Consider the following 20,171-nt stretch of genomic DNA (forward strand, 5'->3'; position numbering starts at 1 on the left):
AATATAAAGTAAGCAAAGTATAAAGAAATGAAGGGTGGCTCAATCCTTTTGTACAAAACTGTATATTCAAATGAGGGTAATTTGAATGTGGACTGGAAATCAGATAAAGCCTATCCAATGGCTGCTTTCATATTATCTATATCCATTGTCTGATGAGAAGCTTTAGATTTGGTCCCAAATGATACATCACTTCACTTTAGCTCTGCTGTTAAGCTGTTAAAAATTCACAAATTTATATCAAACAAGTCATGATTAGTTGATACAAATATGAAATACAGGAAATGTTTAAAATCTGTTTTTCCTTCCAAAGTCTACTTTGTGCCCACCATTTCTCAGTGACTAGACTTGACCTTACTGTGAGAAGGCAGGCTACCAAATCTATGCAATAAAAGAGAGGCTTATTTAATTAACTTACTGTTTTCAAATTATTATTATTTTTACTTTGTCTGTTTTTTATTCTAAGTTACTGTGGTGGCTTTGTTAGTTCTGGGAGATATGCTTATGACTTGATGCTGTTTGTATCCCCCAGAATCAGATGCTGTCCTAGGTGTGGTTGCTTGACAAATATTCACCTGAAGACTTATCATGACCCAAAACAGGAGGAAAAATATCAGAAATAATCAAATGTGCACGAATTACAAACACAAATAAAAGTTATTTGCAGTAAAAAGTGCAGAAAGCACTATTATATTTCTGAGTTGCCAGAGATTCCCTGACAGAGAGCAAACCAAATAACTCACGGAGCAAGGAATGGGTTATTTATTCTGGTATAATACAGAGATAAATTACATATTCACTGCATCACCTCGGGCTGCTGATATTTACAGAAAAACACAGAATGTTAAAGCAGGAAATTACCTATTACAGTAGTGGAATAATGTTTCCTTCCCAGCCCTGGTGAGGAGGCTACTTCCCAGTAAACTTCTTATAAAGCATCAGTCTCTTGAGCACCGAGTGACGTCACTGCGGAGGATGGTGTCGTGACGTAGGCAGTTCAATACTGACATGAACTGAGTAGGAGGGAAGCGGATGCATCAGCCAGATGTGGAGCGGTTTGGGGGGGGGGGGGGGGGGGGGTGCTTGGATCAATAAAGCTCAAATACAGCTACAGCACAGGAACCGCAGTTTTAATTTATAGGAACCGATACCACCAGTATTGATAAATTGTCATTTGGTGATTCACTAAAAAAAAAAAAAAAAAAAAAAAAAAAAAAGGCACGAATTTATGTTGGAGATATTTGTTTATTCGGATATACACAACTAATAAAGAGTGAGTGGAAATGCTGTGGAATAGTCTGGGCGGGAGAGTGGGGGTGTAGCCCGTGAGGCTGTGGTAATATCAGAGAGCGAGAGAGAGAGCGAGAGAGACGCGGGTGGACAATGTGATGCTGCGCGATATCTACTGGCTAAATGAGGGTTGTCTTTCCCAGTTTAGGTAGCAGGGCTTCTTCCACCCTTTCCAGTAAGGATCCGTAATTTACACGACAACAGCAGGGCGCCTATCGGATCTCCACTGGACCCTGCGCTGCTGGATCTCCCACAGTGCTGCTGCTGCTCCATCACCAAGCGCTCAACGCCGAGGGAGGACGAGATCTGGCTTCCGTGCCATGTGCAGAACGACATGTATGTGTGAATTCACGCGGTGACAGCGGAGGGGGGAATGGAGCAGTTGTCATCAAATTCCTGCAGACGCACCGACGGTGATACTGTGGAAGCTGTCGAGTAGTGAAAAGACCTTCATACGCAGCAGCCAATCCTAGAGATTTTTTTTTTCAGGGGGGTACCATAAAAAAAAAAAAAAAAAAAAGGAAATTAAAAAAAGGATCAGCGGTCAAGTGTCGCCTTTCATTTCAACCACAACAATGGGGTAAGTGTGGTTATTATCCCACAGGCTGACTAGTTTTCTTTCCCTGCTTTCTGCTTTTACATCAGCTGCAGCTGCCTCTCAGTGTATAACTTGCCTGCCGTGAAAACACAGCAGGCAAAAAATAATGACCAGCGACTATGCGTAAAAATGTGCCCAATTTTTATACTAGACGCCTTACGTCGCGTTTAATAAATCTTGTGGTATGCATGTTCAATAGGCTGCATGACGTGGGATTGTGAGGTGTTCTTTTCACCATATTATGGCCTTGATATGCTGCACACTAAAACAACAGATTCATATAACAACTTATTCATTTCCTCCATGAAACAGGCCTACCGTCTGTTAGGTTAAAAAAAATCAACTACAGGGCCGTAATGCTTAAATACAAACCTCGTACAGAAGTTAAGTCTATCATCAAACTTTTAGGATCAAAATACTCAGCTAATCAATCTGCAGTCATTCCCAAAGTGGGATTATACCAGTGGGTCTTATAGGGGCTTTGGGTGTGCTTACCAAAATAAAGCAAAGGTTAAGTTCTTTGCTATTCCTTAATTCTTTAAATCTCACATACCACAGTATGAAAGTGAGCTGTCTTAGCCAGATCCCACTGTTTACTCCCCATTTTCATTATAGGTAGTTATGAAATTCTAAAAGAAATCATGTTAAAAGGCAGCTTTTGCTCTTGTATAGTCTTAATCACAGACAGTTTCTGATGAATTGTACATGCTGTTCCTGCACTAGAGAAGGGTTTGAAGAGACAGGGGGCTGTCATATAGCTGTGCTGCACTGGGCTCTGTAGTGACAGAAGGTGGCTTTCTGTCTCTATGTGGCAGCACAGTGACCGCTGCCATACACATCCTCAACAACAGGCTCCCATCAGTGAAACAGGCGCCTAGTACGCGCGCAGCGCAGCTCATTTGCATGTCCCCTAACCCGGAGCTCAGCGGTCCATTTCCCCCACCAAGCCTGCCGTTCATTAACGGCTGTCTCCCGCAGTTCATTGTGATTAATTGCACAGCAGGGGGTAAACAACGTGGCACAGGCATGGTGCGATTCTACGGCATCAGCCAAAACTCCTGCATTAACTATTTACAATACTCTGGAGGCCTCACAGTCGCCCACTCTGCTCTCCCACAGTGTGGGCTGCACATCATTCAGCCATTACCCACTCAGCTTCAGCTCTCCACTGGGCTCTGCCATACTGGTGACTAAGTTACTGTTATGCAACTGGCTCAATGACTCAATTGATCTACAGTTGGATTGATTGTAAACTCAGACTGAAAGCACTATGCTGCTTACAATGTGTTAAGTCTGAATAAGTGCAGATAAGGTGTAAGCATACATAAGTACACATCTGTTGTCTGGCACAGACACATAAAGTCACATTTCACTCTCTGCTTCAAGTGGTTCTATGCCACGGCTTCACCAGCTCAGACGGCGATGGCACATTTGGGTTGGACAAGAGATGTCTATCAACACCCTCTCTGGTATTTGCTTAATTCCTTTTGCAAATACAATCGATGCACAGACAGACTCGGTTTCTCTCCCTGCCTTTGCTCGTTTGTATGTGTGTGTGTGTTTACAAGTTCAAACACATACTGTAGGTGACCCAGCTATTCCCAGTAGATGGTGCAACAGGGACTTGTCCCATTATTAACCTCTCTCCACCTTAAATAAGCTCTTACTCCACCTCAAGCTCTTTTCTGTTGAAGTAATGAAAGAACTCTGGAAATGAGGACATCTTCTGTGGGGTGGAGGTAGGGAGGGAAAGTGAGATCTCATGAGATGGGGCTGTTTCATTATACTTCAGTTTCAGCTTTTGCCTAGAGAGGGACAGCTGCATAGTTGAAGGGGACACACTGAAGTAGAAAATAAAGCATAGCCTTTTGTGGGATAAAATGCGCAAGCTGTTTGGTAACACACTGAGACTGGAAACTGTGCTCACATCTGTGCATCAAACCCCTGAAGCACAAGAGGTGGTGTAGACAACACCTTTTTCCACTCCTGGAAATCCAGATGTATGTGTGTGTGTATGTTGTCCACAAAACATATGGTACATTCCTATGCATGGTGAATATTGGTTCACCCCATTTAACAACAGCAAATGGTATTATCTTGCCCTTATTTTTTTTCCTCCCGTTTGTCACTCTTGTACAATTCATTGTTTAAATCCCTGGTCCACAAATGCAGCAAACATCGCTGTCAAACGATTTTTCTGCTATTTAGATGTAGTTACAGCAAAATCTGCACACAGGGATGCTTTGAGCATTACTGAGCCTCACCGAGACACTTCTTCTGTTAAGAGATGTTTTTCAGATCTATTTTTATTCTCTCCCATTGTACTGGAGTGAAGGCAGACATAGCGCAAAACTTGTGAAAATAAAATCACAACTATCACGATTATTTACCCATTTCACCCCCTGTTTTGTAATGTATTAGCACTTACACTTTAAGTCACAACACCCTCAGGGTAGGTAACCTACCCCTGTCAGTTAGTTTGTAGTTAGGAGTTCTTTAAATGCCTAACTAATATATTTTCTGAAAATATATTTTTCATCAAATCCTGCTCAGAAAAAAAAATGCTCAGCATTGAAGACAATAATTTAAAGCGAGTTACTATGCTTATCTCTATATACTGTTATAAAGGTGGATGCTCATATTAAATATGGCCAAAATTTCAATTAACGAGGTCGACATTTGTGCAAGATTTCAAGCTTTAGACTGCTCTTTCAGACAATTTTTTTTCTACTTTTGGCTCTGTATGTCAAAGAGAGGGGGCAGCCATAATATGATCATTTCATGTTTCAGATGGAGAATGAACTGATGAGCTGTACCAAGGCGCCATATAAGATAAATAAGCATTATTTTGAGCTGTGAACCATGCAAAGCTACTCTTCCATAAGATTATGGAGCATGGAATGACAATAATAGGTTCCATTTAAGTTTCATTTCACACTTTATTAAAAACAGAATATGCATTATCTCTCCATAATGATGGAGAGACAAGGAAGTCAGCAGATTGTCTCAGGCACACAACCTACTCGTGAAGCCGTTTGACACTTTGGTGTGCTTGTGTTGTGTTCCTGAATGCACAGTCAGTTCACATACTTGTTTCTACCACACTGTGTTGCAGTTAAAGCTTCCCACTCCTCTTGTCTTCTCCTACTGGAAGATGAGTGGATTTATCAGTTCTCGAGCTTCTCCCACATTTATCACCTCCTCCACATTTTCCTCATCCCTCCCTTCTTCTCTCAGTTCATCACTCTTCCTCCCTCAGTCATTCTGCCATCCCCGTCTTTCTCTCTGTCTTAACATTCATGTTCCATCACCTGCCCTTGTGTCACGCAGTGTACTCTGCATGCTAAACACCCCCTCCTCCTCCTCCTCTTCTTCCTCTGTGTTTTTCTTCCTCCTCCACACTTTCTTCCATCCCACTCACTCATATCCCACTGAAGTACCCCCACCCCCCACCCCCACTCCCCACCTCCCCTTTGTAGCTTGTATAAACTTATTTCATGCAGTGATGGGAGGCAGGTAGGGTCTCATGCTTAATCCTTGCAGCTTTTGCAGGCCCTTTAGCATGTGTCCCTGTTGGTAAAGCAGAGTTCATTGCTGGAGTGCAACAGGATCAGCATGTACTGAACTGACCTTCATGCAGTCCCATAACTGCTAACTATGCCAGGCTATTGGCTCAGAACAGATCAGTGTAAAAAAAAAAAGACTGTAATGGGGGCATGCACGATGGATCTGAAGCCTTTATGGATGGGCCATCTTTTAAAGGAAGGCAGAAGAATCGAGAAATGAATCTTATGCATATTTTGTAATCACATCATTTATTTTGCTGTCTTAAAAGTTCAATTGTAGGAGTGAGTTCTTTTTTTTTTTTTTTTTTGACAACTAGTGGGTGTCATTTTGGAACAAAACTCTTTGGCACAAGCATTTATGTAAAAATGAAAGCCCAAGAACGATTCTGTGTTCGGCATGCGCGCGCACACAATCAAACGACAAGAAGAGGAAAATTTGCCACAGCTTCATCAAATTATGCAATGAAAAACGACGCTAGTTGCCAAAGCGGCTATTGCACAGATCATACCGACAGGCCGTGGTTGTGTGATGTGTGCTGGGAGAGAGTTGAAATGACTCACAGTACCGCCACTTACACTGCTGTCGATGATTATGATAATTCGCGCACAGCACTCCACAAGCAGCTTTGTGGAGCGGCATTAATCATCCCAGATTCACTCCCAGACTTCCTATTCTCCACATTCCCCCGTCATTCTCCTTTCTGCCTTTTCTCTCCCTTTCCCTGTCTTCGTGTTTTTCTGTCTTTCCCAGTCTTGGCTAATCACACACAGGAGGGGTGCTGCTGTTGAATTTTAATATTCATTTATACAGCAAGCCTTTGATGTCCCCCATCACCCCCACAGTGCAGTGTAAGCACTTCTCTATCTCGTTCTCTGCCAGCACTGCCAGCCCAGAATATCTCCCTCAGCACCCTGCGCTTTGAGTTTGTGTGTGTACTGACTGTAGATATTACCCAAGAAGCCCCAACAATGGTGCAATATATGAGGGCATTGTAGGAGCGGAGGGGGATAAGTGAATGAAGGGTGAAGGTTGCACAGGGGTGATGAGTGGAGGGTTGGTTAAAAAAAAAAAGACTGTCATATAATTTTCAGCCCTAATAGGGGCTAATCTAAACCCTGGATTGAGCATCACACAGAGGTCAATAAGGAATTAAGACATCTCAAATAAAACCATAATTGGGGCGGGGGGGGGGGGGGGGGGGGGGGGGGGGGGGGTCTACAGATAATCTACACAAGCATAAACCCCCTCCTTAGGCACACATGCACATGCACACAAAGATTTATAATCCCAGCATGTTTTTGTTGTTTTTGTATGTTCATGCTCTGTGTTTTTGTATGTGGAAACTGCAGCTCAGTGGGGTGTGTCTATGCTAGTTAACCATGGCCTACTGTCTATATTTAGCCTGAAACCCTCTCCTTTCCTCCTGTGTGACCCTCACTCAGTGTTGCAAGCATTCCCATATCAGAGCTGAGAGACAGGGTGCTGCCTTACACCGACAGAAAGGGCGAGTTTCTGTTGGATAGCTGCAAGAGTTAGTAGAAAGGCAATATGAGAGGAAATTTAGGCTTAATATATGTTATTGAAGTCAGTTAAGTCAGCTTCTTATTCATATACGAGGCAATGAGTATGTAGTAGCTCTGTTACAGCCTCTCCTTCTGTGGTGTAACTATGGAGGATGGCGAATTGGTGGTTCATTTACCAGGGCGATCTGACTCCCCTGCGGGCAGTGGGAGTTTCGCTGCCGGTGGTGGGCTTGGTGAGACGTTGGTGTTACGGCACAAAGAGGTTCACCACTTCTTCTTCGTCCCCTTCAGGGAGCAGCCCATCTACAGCACGCGGGCCCACGTCTTCCAGATCGATCCCAATACCAAGAAGAACTGGCTGCCCACCAGCAAGCATGCCGTCACGGTCTCCTACTTCTACGACAGCACACGCAACGTCTACCGCATCATCAGCCTGGACGGCACCAAGGTGAGCAGCTCATTGCTTACGTCACTGGTTTACTGCTTTAAGTCTTACACCGTTTGTTGCGCATAACACACTGATTGCTTTTAATATCTGCCAGCCGGTGTGGTTTTATTATGTTCCAGATGTTTCAGTGTAATTACCTCATCACACATCAAACAGCCTTCCTGGAGGTTTTAGTGGCACTGTGATCCGCTGAGTGTTAATGGTGTTTATAATTTATTATATTTGGAAACTAATGTGCAAACAAATCTTAAAAGAGCTCAGGGTTGGAGGACGTCCCAAGACTGACAGCTCATGTTTCACTCTGTGCATGCATGCAACTGCTTTTTAGTGTCTATCTGCACTTCAATGTCTACACATATCTTGGGATATTATTTTTGTTATATATCCAGCGGGGGTGCTTGGCATGATTTGCCCTAGCTTTGCACGACTATGGGCAGATTAGAGCTCTTTACAGGGACTGCACACATGCATGTCCCCTGCCAGTTATGGAAAAAGGAGGGGTAAAGCTAAATTAGAAAAACAGATGACAGAGCGAGGAGAATTTGTAGCAGAAGAAAAAATATAGGTTGACAAAGATAGAAAAGAAGCCAGGTCACAACAAGGTCAACTGAGCAATTATACCTTACAGCACAGACTAGAGCACTAAGTTCAACTATTGTGTAACACACACTCACTGACTGTTCCCCTTCACTAACACAGCATCGTGCCTTGATGCCAACCAGAATGACAACCATTACACAACACTGCTAATTGATCAGCCATTAATTTGCCCTCCATTAATGTTATTTAACAAAGCCAGCTGAATTATGTAAGAGAGGCAGACTTCAATTCTGGCTCATGTAAAGTGAAGGAAAAGGCTGAAGATTTTCAGTGTTTTTTTTTCTTGTCTCTGTGAGTCCACCTCTCTGTATTTTCTGACTTCGACTTCCTTTGCACAACAGAAGGCCTTGTCTCTCTAACTTTGTCTCCAAACCGCTCAACCTGAGCTGTCCGTCTGATGTACTCATTTTTAATTTTGCCCATCATGGTCACTCCCAGTGAAAATCTTAATATCTTCAAATGAGTTGAAGACGTTTAAAGAACTCAATAAGCAGTTTAAAATGGCTGGTTATTGTAGTCTCTTATGAATATTAGTGTATTTATAAAAAGCTTTGTTCATTGGTAGGATTATTGTGAGTATTTACAGAACAATGCGCGTGGAATTGTCTACAAACATCGGCTACTACCTGCACTAGTAATAAAGAAAATGTCATCATGTTCAGAACTGAGCACTCCCATGTATTATTTTAATGGATTCAGGGGATTTCTAAGGCACTCAGTGCCACAGTATTTATTCAGACTAAAAAGGTAAAAGGCTATATTTTTATTATCAAATAATTATTTAGTCTATAAAATAAGAGAAACCAAGAAATGGAAACAGTCAAAAGTTTAATTTAATTGAAGTAATAAAAACCTTCACAAAGGCCTGAAATAGTTTGTTGTATATAATAAAAGTTGTTAACAAAACAAAAAGGTCACACTGGATCAATTAAATATCAATTAAAGGATCTAAGCTTTTAACTAACATACATACAAGATATTGTTTCACTGATATTTTCACTTTAATTCTTTCTGCGTTTCCCTTTGACACCTTTCTCTCGTAGAGACACACACATGCATATACTGTTGCAATGATAAAATTAATTTGATCTACATTAAGTGGGTCAGCTCTTATTTTTCTTTCTTTTTTTTTTGTCTTTTTTTTTTTGCAGGCAATAATCAACAGCACCATCAGTCCCAACATGACGTTCACAAAGACCTCACAGAAATTTGGCCAGTGGGCGGACAGTCGAGCTAACACCGTCTACGGACTGGGATTCTCCACTGAGCATCATCTATCCAAGGTACCACCCCCTCCCACACACACACACACACACACACACCACTAATATAAACCCTTCAGTATCAGTCACAGGGCGGCTTGCCTTTTCTTCTTCTTCTTCTTCTTCTTCTTCTTCTTCTTCTTCTTCTTCTTCTTCTTCTTCAGTTTCTCTCAAAGTGTCACTCCTTTGTTAGACTCTTAGTCCTGATTGGGCATTTGTTCTGTGTGTTTATGGAAGCTGTGTACAGTATGAGTGTTTTCACTTGTGAGCTGGTGATTTCTCTCCTCTGCAGTGTGATTAAGCTCTGTCATGAACCAGGCACACTCACAGCACCCCGACTGTTAGGACAGCTCCCACACACACACACACACACACACACACACACACACACACACACACACACACACACACACATTACTCCCGAACTCAGCAGTATAGACACGTCGTCTGTGCCAGGAAGGCAAGGATAACGAGGCTGTTAACAATATTTAAAAGCATCTCTTGTTTTATGCGGCACAATAACAGGGTGTGGTCATGTGACCTGAAGGTTGCTGAAGGTCAGGTGTTCTTTTCCTCCTTCTCAAACTCCCTTAAATAAATTTATAGCTCATGCTTCATAAATATAAAACTCCCAGCAGTAAAAAGATAGGACCCAGTGGTGGTGCTTTAACATGCTGGTTTACACCGATTAACTTCAGTTTGTTCATCAGGAGAAGAACTATATAACCTGTCCTCTTCTGGCTCTTTTCTTTTTTCTTTTTTTTTCTTTGGATATCGTGGCCTCTTATGTTATTAATCTGAGGGTTCCTTTGGAAATAGAGCACTTCGGCAAGAAGCAAAGGTGCTGTGCACAGCGGTTTGTCACTAACTGGACTCTGCTTAGTTGCCAGGTACCAAATTATCCAGTTTTGTGACTGTAAGGTAGCCAGTAGCTACAGAACAGTAAGACAACTGCTTGGTGTCACTGAATCTTATTGTAGTTTTATACAAGTATAATTTAATAATACATTTTACATGAATAAAGCTTACAGTAGCATGCACAGTAAGATCAGTTCATCCATCCAGGCATTTTCTTCCATTTATCTAATTCTGAGTTGCAGGCTGACCCTATTTCATTTGGCATAGGGCGAGAGGCAGGATACACCCAACCTTGCCACAGAGCCTGAAAACTTGACAATAGTAATAATAATGATAATACAAAAATAATCTGCTTTTGTCAGATCATTTGCAAATGGTCAGTATCTGTGCTTTAACTCACTTACAGGCAGTTACACTGCTAGCAGGAACTCTCTCTGAGAAGTATTTGCCAGCCAAGTGGAAACATTTTCTTTGGTTTAAACTTGAAGTAATCTAATTCGCTTCTCGGATAACCACAGTGCCAAAATTCCTGAAGCACTTAAACTAAACTTATGCATTTAAATCACTGAACCAGGACTATTATATTGCACTGAAGTGAAATGATATTGAGTTACTTATTGCAACTCCACTAATGGCGGACACAAGATCGACTTCAGTGGAGTCAATTTGATTTCCTCACCACTCAGCCCTCTGCAGTACTGTATATACTAAATTAGTGTGGGAGTCGCATAAGTGATGAACCACACCCTACAGGGACATCAGGGAAGTGGGTTTGTGTGTTTATATTTGCTCAAAGCCCCTCACTCTGAGCTCATCTTACCGCTTCAGGCTGGCTGAATGTATCTTTGCTCTCGACCAAAATAACCCCAGAGATCAACTTCAGCCACTGACAACTTCTGTTTACAGGAAAGGTCTAAGAGGAAAATTACACAGTATGGTTAGCTCTATGTATGCGTGTGTATGTGTAATGGAAAGGTTACCAGTAGAAACCCACTTGGGTCATATTTCTGCAGAGGAATTATGGGTAATTCATTTCCAAATTCAACAGCAGGTTTTTACTTGCAACAGCTTCTCTCTGTACTTCACAGCTGACCTAATGCATACTGATCTCTCTCTTTCTCTCATAGTCCATAGAAGCCCATATAATCAGCACATACATGGTGTTACTGCACAGATTAAACCTCGTTATTGTAGGAACTACAGCCCACACTCATGCTTGTCCTCTTTGTTCAGTTTGCAGAAAAGTTTGCCGAGTATAAAGAAGCAGCACGGCTCGCTAAGGAGAAGAGTCAAGAAAAGATGGAGATGGCTACGTCTCCTTCTCAGGTATGTTCGATGTACCCTGGCCCAACCACACCACTACACTACTCTTAAAAGACTACTCATGACTACTGTCACAGCCATGTTGATACTGAACAGCTATAGGCACAGAAAACAAGAAAAAAATATTTTAAGACTTTTACCGATATTAATCTGCAAAAATAATAAAAAAGAATTTTAATTCACCAGAGGTTAAATATAAATACTCGTACGGGCCCATGTTATAGTATTGATTGGCTGTTTGCTGTTGTTAGGTGGTTCCTAGGCAACTTGATGACACCAGAAATCAAATGCATAATAGAAATGGATATGAATTACATGTTATTATTGTGAAATTAAAATCATGCAATGTTTTATAAGGTGTCAAAATGCTACAAATGGGTAATTTTAGTCCAATCAGGTGCTTGCAAGTAGAACCCGACCGATTTATCAGCAGGCTATCATTGGCCAATATTAGCTATTTGCTGTATTGGCATTTATAGCGGCTGATAAATGAAAATTTTAAATGAAAAGTAAAGAAAAAATGGGAGAAACACCCTTCAATCATGTTATACGTGTTGACATTGCATAATTTGTCCACTAGAGGGCACTGTGTAACTGCCTTGTTGGCAAATTGTTTGGAGCCACAAACACAACAACCTACCAATCCGAACAGAATCGGGCAGAGCAAACAAGTAAATAAATAATTGCATATAACAAATGTTAGGCCAGTTGAGGTGGTTCTCAACCAGGAGGCATCTGACTGGGATGCCTCCTGGTCACCTCTTGGGTAAGGTGTTCTGGGCATATCCTACCAGGACGAGGCCTCGGGGCAGACCCAGGACACACTGGAGAGATTATATCTCTCGGCTGGCCTGGGAACGCATTGGGGTTGCCCCTGGATGAGCTGGTGGAGGTGGCTTGGGAGAGGGAGGTCTGGGCTTCTTTGCTTAGGCTTCTGCCCCTGTGACACAGCCCTGGATAAGTGGAAGAAAATGGATGGATGGATGGATGGATGGATGGATGGATGGATGGGTGGATGGATGGATGGAAATCTCTTTATGTTTTATTTGGCAGAAAGAGGAAAAAATATTGACCGATATATCAGTATCAGAGTCTCAAACATCCTGTATCGGTTGGGCTCTAGCTGCTAGGCAGCATGATGGCGTCATAATATCTGATATAAATAAGAACCTTCATGAGATTTTTACTGCTGTTGTAGGTTGAACTTGGAGACTTCATACAGTTACATTTGGATTGTTGCCCAGTCATTCAAAGGGTCACACAATACATCTCAGGGATGATAAATGTGCAAGGAACTTCTTTAATCTTGCTCAGAAATATCATAAATAACCTGTAGGTATCAGTCAAATTGATGTAAAATGGGCAATATTTTCTTCTGAAAATGCAAATCCCAATGCATCAAGGTTTTACTTGCAGTACTAAGTTGCATGATCCCCTGGGAAGTCCTGGAACCAATTCTTCTTAAGTTTCATTAACTAAGCATTTAAAAATAACTGGGCACAACCTTATTGAAGTGGGACACACCAGCATGCATACATAAACATGCACTTTACAAAATAAAAGCTGCGCTTAAAAAAGTGCGTCATGGGGAGCTTGTGTAAAGCACGTGTGCATATGTTGCATGGCAGTGTTCAAGCAAGCAGTAGCAGATTTTGTTTATGTGTATTTGGGGGGAAAAAAGTCCAGTGGTTGACAAAACCCATAGAATCAAAAGGACACTGCACACTAAAGTACCCACGCTGGAACGCATGCACTTTATACTGCAAGGTAAAGACCCTACAGTATTAGGGAGAAAACACCTACAATCAGACAATCCCCTATGAGCAAGCACTAGGTGACAGTCGAAGGGAAAACTTCTACCATGACCTGTTGGGGGGTAAAGGGAAAGAGAAGAGAAAAAGGAAGGCATAGGGAGACAGGACAGAATGCATGCTATGGGAAAGAGAAGACTATTATTGTCTGCCTTCCTCTAAATGGCACTATAATTTACAGAATGAACCTAATGCTATATTGAAAAAGGCATTAAATTAGCAATTGATCCCATAATTTCATTAGAAAAGTGTTTACTAAGGTGAAAACCCAAGATAGAAGCAGTTTTATTTTTTCAAAGGCTTCTTAACAGAGAAATTTTATGTTTCAGCCAAAAGAGTCGCCCCCTGCTGGCCATAAGAATACATGCAGGTTAATGAGTTGCCCATAGACTGTATATCATCTTTGATATACAGTCTATGGGCATAAGCTACCAGTGTAGTACATTTTTTTCTATGTGTATTTTATACATTGCAAGAAAAAATACTGTGCTCACTGTATACTCCCTGGAAATTATTATAATTTGAGTGTTAGTTTGTGAGGAATATTTAATAGTAGAACATTTTAGGGTATTTGTAACTGTGCCTGAGAGAAAATTTGCTTATTTCAGGGCAGAAATCCCCAGAGAAATATGTTCTTTAATCCAGGATCTGTTAACCAGCTTCATGTCCTTGTCTTTTGATTCTGGAGGCTAGGGGAGCAGCCCCTGCTATACTGCAGCCTACTATAAAAGCTGCAGCCCACATGGGTTATAATGCTACAGTACCATGTGAGGAAGTCTTTTAATGAAGCCGGAAGAATAGCTTCTCCCTCACCTGGTGTTGAAGGCTGCATTTACAGTGCCCTCAACAGTATTCACAGAGGTGAAACAGGAGAGTGGCTGCAACTGTAAAGGCTGCAGAGCTCCACACTTGTGTCTTTCACTCTCTTGCCTGCTGGCTTTTTATTCTAACCTCCAGATCTTCTTCTTCTTTCCTTCCTCTAAAACAAAAAAAATATCATGAGACACAAATTATTCCACTGAAACAAGATGAGAATAGAGCTAAATGCTATATGCTGGTCCCAATAGGCCAAGTCTCAGCGGAAATGCATCCTGAACAGATATTAAATCATATACTAATGAATGTGGAGCACAAAATGTAAAATGAGCCATAATCTTCCTCTTATCTCACCCTTCCTTCTTGCCCATTAGAGGCGTACAGGCAGTGTCATTGTGTTATTGTATTGTGCCCAAGCCCTGAGTCTTAATAGCTTTGTTTTATGTAAGTGCAGCAGCCAAATGATGTGTTTCTTGTATAATCCTGGGGTTGCATGGGATATAAAGTTAAGAATTAATCTGTAATCGTCTAATTTCCCAGTTCTATAGACAGCGAATTTAAAGGCTTGTTGGAATGTAAAACTTTTTAGCAACACAGTAGCGAGAGCCGACATCCCGACATCCCCAAATACTCACACCTGTATTATTATGTCTGTTTTCATTTTATCTTTGCTGGTTTTGTTTTTTTATCTTGTTGTTATTTTATAATAAGAGCCACAGACATTTTTATGCCTTATATATGATTTTCATAATATGAGCTTTATATATGTTACTGTGTGAAAGTCTTGAGCCACTTCTCATTTCTTTATATAGTTTGCGTCCAAGGAGCCAGACTTTCTTGGAATTACTTGTAAATTCTGAAAGTCTTTCAAAGTTTTTCTTTGAATATTGGCAGCTTTTCCCCCTCATTTTCAGTCCAGTCCTTGTGCCTGACCATTTTTGAGGAACGCTATTTTTTTTTTTAATACTCAGCACTGACCAATAATAGTGAGTGTGTGCAGTTGTCTGTAAAACACAGTTGAGGCTCTGTTATAGTTTGGGGCTGTATTTCAGTGAGTGGTGCTGGGAATCTTGTCAAAATTGATGGAATTATGAACACAGAAAAGTTCAATCAGATTTTGAGTCATCATAAAATCTATGCACTACCATCTGGAAAGCATCTAAATGTATGCCAATGATCCCAAATACACAATATAACACTATCGGTCATGGATTGGCCTTCCCAGAGCCCACCTGGAGAACTGTTCTTGAAGACTACTTAAAGAAATGACAAGAAAGCTGCCAAAGAAAGTTCAGGCTGTGTTGAAGAATAAAGGAGGTCACGGCAAATATTGACTTTCAAGCTTGTTAGAATTGTACAAATACTGATTTCGCCTTTTATACTGTATTTACAGGTATGTTTACATACACTGGGTTTGTATAAATCCCTGCACCTATTTCCCATTCTCCTAGCAAAGTATAAAGAAATTAGGGGTGGCTCAAGACTTTTGCACAGTACTGTAGATTAGCTTTATTTGCATGTGTGTGAAAAGGGACTGAAACAATCAATTGACAGAACAATTTAACAATTTAAAAAAAAAATCACTTTCAGGTTTTAGTTTGTTTGCCTGAAAAAAACAAGACATTTTATCTTATGGTGCTGAAAATTTGAAGGAAAAAAATTAATCAGTTTATTATGAAAAATAGTACATTCATGAATAGAATCATTATTATTGTTGGGGGCTTTCTTTTCTTTGTCACCACAGGTGTCTGTCTCTGCTCATGATAATTCCTACCCAGCACCCAGTTTTCTTCAGCACCTACTGCGGCTTCTCTTGCACATCAATAAGAATTAAAAATGTAGAATTATAGATTTAACTACAGGGAGAACGATTAATTCATTATAAGGACAAATATCTATTTTTGGTGAACTGCTCGGCTATTCATTATTTCATTATGAGATGTGCTTTGGTTGATTATTATGTTTAACTGACATTAACAGCTTAATAACTGTGTTCACATGCAGGAGTCTCCGGCAGGTGAGCTCTCATCACCTTTGACCCCGGTGACCCCGCCCATGGAAAACATCAACGGCACAGATGAAATCTGTGACACGACTCCCAACTCGGACGCACGTCCCGAGCCGGCGCAGAACGCTCTGGCCTTTGCACACAGGTACATCCCAACATTATGACGCGCTCAGCGTCACATTAACACAGTCGGACTACGCAGCCACTTTTACACAAGCAGTGCTAAATGAAATTGATTATTATGATTGTTTGTCTGCTGTTTGTCCGAGGCACAGACATGTAGCCTGCACCTCTCTGCTCACCTTTCTATGTTGCATGTCAGCATGGTAGTGAACTCCGTCTATTCACGGCTCCTCTCTCATGTTTTTCCTCTCTAGGGAGCAGTTTAAGACTTGTCGGGTCTGCTCTTTCTGATAGGGATGTCAGTTCAAGTCCTGACTACTACGACACCATAACTACGTAAAACAAACAAACAAACAAACAAATGTTCAGGAAACAAACGTTTTCCAGAAATAAGAGCCTGATCAGCAACAGAGAGGGTACTCTTTCCAAAACCTGATGCACTGCCTGTTTACTAACTTTTAATAACAAGGTTAAACCAGCACACCAAATGCAGTGAAATGGGTGCAAAACTTCTTCTTGAATAATTTCAGTGCTATTCACACACTGGACCAGCAGAAGATGTAACTTTGAGTGTTTCTCGGGTCTGAGAAATCATTTCAGTTGTTCACTTGTTCAGTCTGAGCATGCTCAGTGAGGAAACTCAAACGCATTTCTAATTTTATGTATGCTACTCCAATGCAATAACATCCTTTTAAATTCAAATCTCTTGACTGAGTAGGTGTTGGTGTCACCTCTATGCATGCGCCAGTACTGTTGTATACATTCCTCTCAAATGGATAACTCATGTTCCCTGTGATTGTTAATCCTGGTTCATGTGCACCAGACTGTGTAAGATACAGAGGTTAAAGAGTCGTATAAATATTTTGTTGTGTATAATAGCTTTCTGAAAAGGTGTGGTTGTGGGGCTCATCGCCAAAAAGTAGTCGATGAAGCATTTATGTAAGACTTACATAACACACTGTGGGTAGTGGGAGGCAGAGAGAGTGCAAGACAGACAGACAGAGAGGGAGAGAGTGTCAGAAACTGGGAATCGAGAGAACGACAGAGGGAGAGGTGCTTGTATAAAGTCTGTACATGAGTCACTCATACCTAAACAGCACAGCACCAACTGCACACACTCTCAGCACAATAAATAAACTGAACAGACGGGATTGGGCAATCAGTTTGAGTTGTTCAAGTGAGTGTTTTTCTTTTTTTCTGAGGAGAGGAAATGTTATCTAATGTGACTTGTAGTCCACTGTACACACAGGTCTTTTCATTTGTAAAATCTCTGTAACTTGTGCCACTTTCGTTATTTCTCTGGTTGCGATTCTTATTAATTAAAGATATCAATCAATCATTTAATGTATTATCATTCTTTTTTTTTTTTTGTTTAAATACTGGTGTCTGACTGGAGAAGCTTTTTCATATTTAAACATAAATATAGAAATCTTAAATACATTTAGAAGCACTTATTAAGAACTTATTAATGAGGGAAAGTCTGTGAAGTATAAGCTCACAAATCCCTACCACCACACGATGATGTCTGTGAGGCTTCACGGATCTGTGAAGTGAGAGCGGGATGTCGAGAGGACACCCACTGCCTGCTGCAGCCTTGCTGCTGATGTGTCTATTAATGCTGCAAGCGTGGGAGACGGGGTCGACTCTCTGCATTCGCGATGGCAAGTGTGGACGTAACAAGCTTACCTCTGTCTCACAAATTCTCTGAGGCATATGCAGTGAGGGCAGAAGCACGGCCCATCCAAATATTTTACCACATAACCCTTGATTTTTCTTCCTCTCGATGAGTCACACTTTGCCAGTCTTATATCATCAGAGAGTTCCTCGAACTGATGTTAAAATGTATGTTTTTTGACTGCTTGTTTAAGTATGTGATTGATGGCAAAAAAAAAAGAAAAAAAGAGGAATACAATGTTTGTAGTGTATTTTATTGTGTTTTACGTTATTTTGTGGGGACTCAGGCATTAGTGTAGAAAGACAGCAGAGACCTCTGCAATGGCTTGTGTCTTGGCTGCATATCTGTTGATGACGATGTTGATGATCATAGCATATATATGTAGGTACCAGATTGTTGCTTAGCTGGGCCGTGTAGGCAGGCATGTGTGGGAGCAGAGGGCAAAGGCAGAGAGAGGAGGATGAGAGACAGCAGGTCCACGAGAGAGTTTTTATATTTGGATGTGAGCGTGTTTGGCAGGTGTGCACTGGACTCGCTTTGAATGGTTTTCTGAATATTGTAAGACCTTTTTGTTGGGACTGCCTGGGCTGTATGTGAATGGCGCTCTAATGCTGGAGGATGTAGGCGTCTGTAAGTGGGTTTGCGGTAGGCTTGTGTGAAAGGAGACCGTACCAATGTCTCCGTTCCTCTGGTGCTGCCATGGCAACTGCTCAGCCTCCCCGCTTCTTGAACGGCTGTGCGAGGAGGAGGAACCTACCTGACAACGAACAGCGGTCAGGACGCGCCAGAAACATAAGAGAGCTGTAGAAATAAGTTTACGCTTTGTGTTCGGTATCTTTATTGAGATGATACTTGACAATGTTTGGCAGAAAAGCACAAAACAAAGTGTTGATGCTTATGATGTATTTGCAGTGTGTACAGGTTATGGCCAAACCACAAAAAAACATTCAGAACTTTGCTTAAAAAAATAGCATTTAATGAAAAAAATACAATTTTTCAAATAAAAATATGAATCTGAGTAAGCATTAAATCTGCTCCTTTACTGTCAGTGTTAATGATACAAAGCTTCACAAAGATAAAAAACACCAAAACCCTTAAGAGTTAACCAAGAGGAAATAATAGCTTTTTTAACACCACACAAATTTTTTGCATTTTAAACACACAAAAAAATTGAGAGTCATCCACTGAAAAATATCTATTTCTATTAACATTTCTGACGTGTAAATAATAGTAGTTCAGTGGCACAGCAGCAGTTAACTTACCCTTACTGTATTTTGTCTCACACACACCTTCATCTTTTCTCTGCCATCTTCAGCCAGAATTGTTCTCAGGTGCCCCCCTGAAACCTTTGAGCCAGACTCATTTAATGAAGACGAACACCAGTGTCAAAACATCTTGCACTCTCCAATTCTCCCTTTGTCGCTCTCTCTTGCTGTCTCCGTCTGTCTCCATCTTCACATCTTGACGTCTTGCCTGCACTCTGGCTCTCCGAGCTGCTGCAGTGTGGGGTTTATACATTGGCGGGGAGGCATGCCTTGGTGACAGCTCTGCTCCATCTGTGCATGAGTATGTGTGTGTGTGTGTAGTGGGGGGGATTGTGTGTCTGGTAATATGTGCATGTGTAGGATGAGGTGTCGTCTCCCTCCTATGCGTCACACATGCAGACACACTTGCACTCACAAAGGGGGTGGCTGTTGTGTAAGAACTGAAGGCGCCGTGGGAGTCCTGAGTGAAGTCTTTCTGGGCTTTCTCGCTTTTACTCTTCACAGAGTGGGTGTTATGGAAAAGTGGAGTGCTGCTGCAGTGTGTGAGCATATACAGTGGGCTATATAGTATGCATGTGTCAGTGAGGGGGTGGAACAAAACAGAACTGAAAACGGAGTATACAGACCCTCATCACCCCTTGAGCGAGCTAAGCTTTCTTTTGTGTTTGCGCCAGTGTGAAAAATTACTGTGAAGCATGTGTGGGAGTGGGAGTTCCTTTTTCCGGGATACTTGACTTGATGCAGGTGCTCAACAGAGTTTAGATCTAATAATGCCAAAGTCAGACATTATGTGAGAGACGGGGGATAGACATTACATAAATCTAAACTAGAGATACTGCATACAGTGCACACATCTAACAGGGGGAGGTGCACAGAAGAAACATTTCCCTCCATCAAGTTGTACTTTGTACTGTATTCTATAATACAGTAGGTGCCAGACTTTCTTGTAATTTTTAAAGTGGACTTGAGTAATAGTTCTCCTGGCTTTCTGAAATTTTTTGTTTGTT

At 41.4% G+C, this 20,171-nt stretch overlaps 1 protein-coding gene across 3 annotated transcripts in view; it reads left to right on the top strand.

Annotated features, from left to right (window-relative positions):
• Positions 1-1,301: 1,301 nt before the first annotated feature.
• homer1b (homer scaffold protein 1b) overlaps positions 1,302-20,171 on the top strand; it is a 25,443-nt gene continuing 6,573 nt past the window's right edge. Inside the window, exons 1-5 of one of the 3 annotated variants that reach the window (XM_030737136.1) lie at positions 1,302-1,867; positions 7,267-7,423; positions 9,175-9,306; positions 11,377-11,469; positions 16,098-16,246. In XM_030737136.1, coding sequence (XP_030592996.1) covers positions 1,863-1,867; positions 7,267-7,423; positions 9,175-9,306; positions 11,377-11,469; positions 16,098-16,246 — 536 coding nt within the window. In that variant the 5' untranslated portion in view covers positions 1,302-1,862. Of the gene's footprint in view, positions 1,868-6,935; positions 7,424-9,174; positions 9,307-11,376; positions 11,470-16,097; positions 16,247-16,478; positions 17,496-20,171 lie in introns of those variants that run through there. The other 2 variants (XM_030737137.1, XM_030737135.1) reach the window with 2 other exon arrangements.

The sequence above is a fragment of the Archocentrus centrarchus genome, chromosome 9 (genome assembly GCF_007364275.1).
Source record: "Archocentrus centrarchus isolate MPI-CPG fArcCen1 chromosome 9, fArcCen1, whole genome shotgun sequence".
Lineage (NCBI taxonomy): Eukaryota > Metazoa > Chordata > Actinopteri > Cichliformes > Cichlidae > Archocentrus > Archocentrus centrarchus.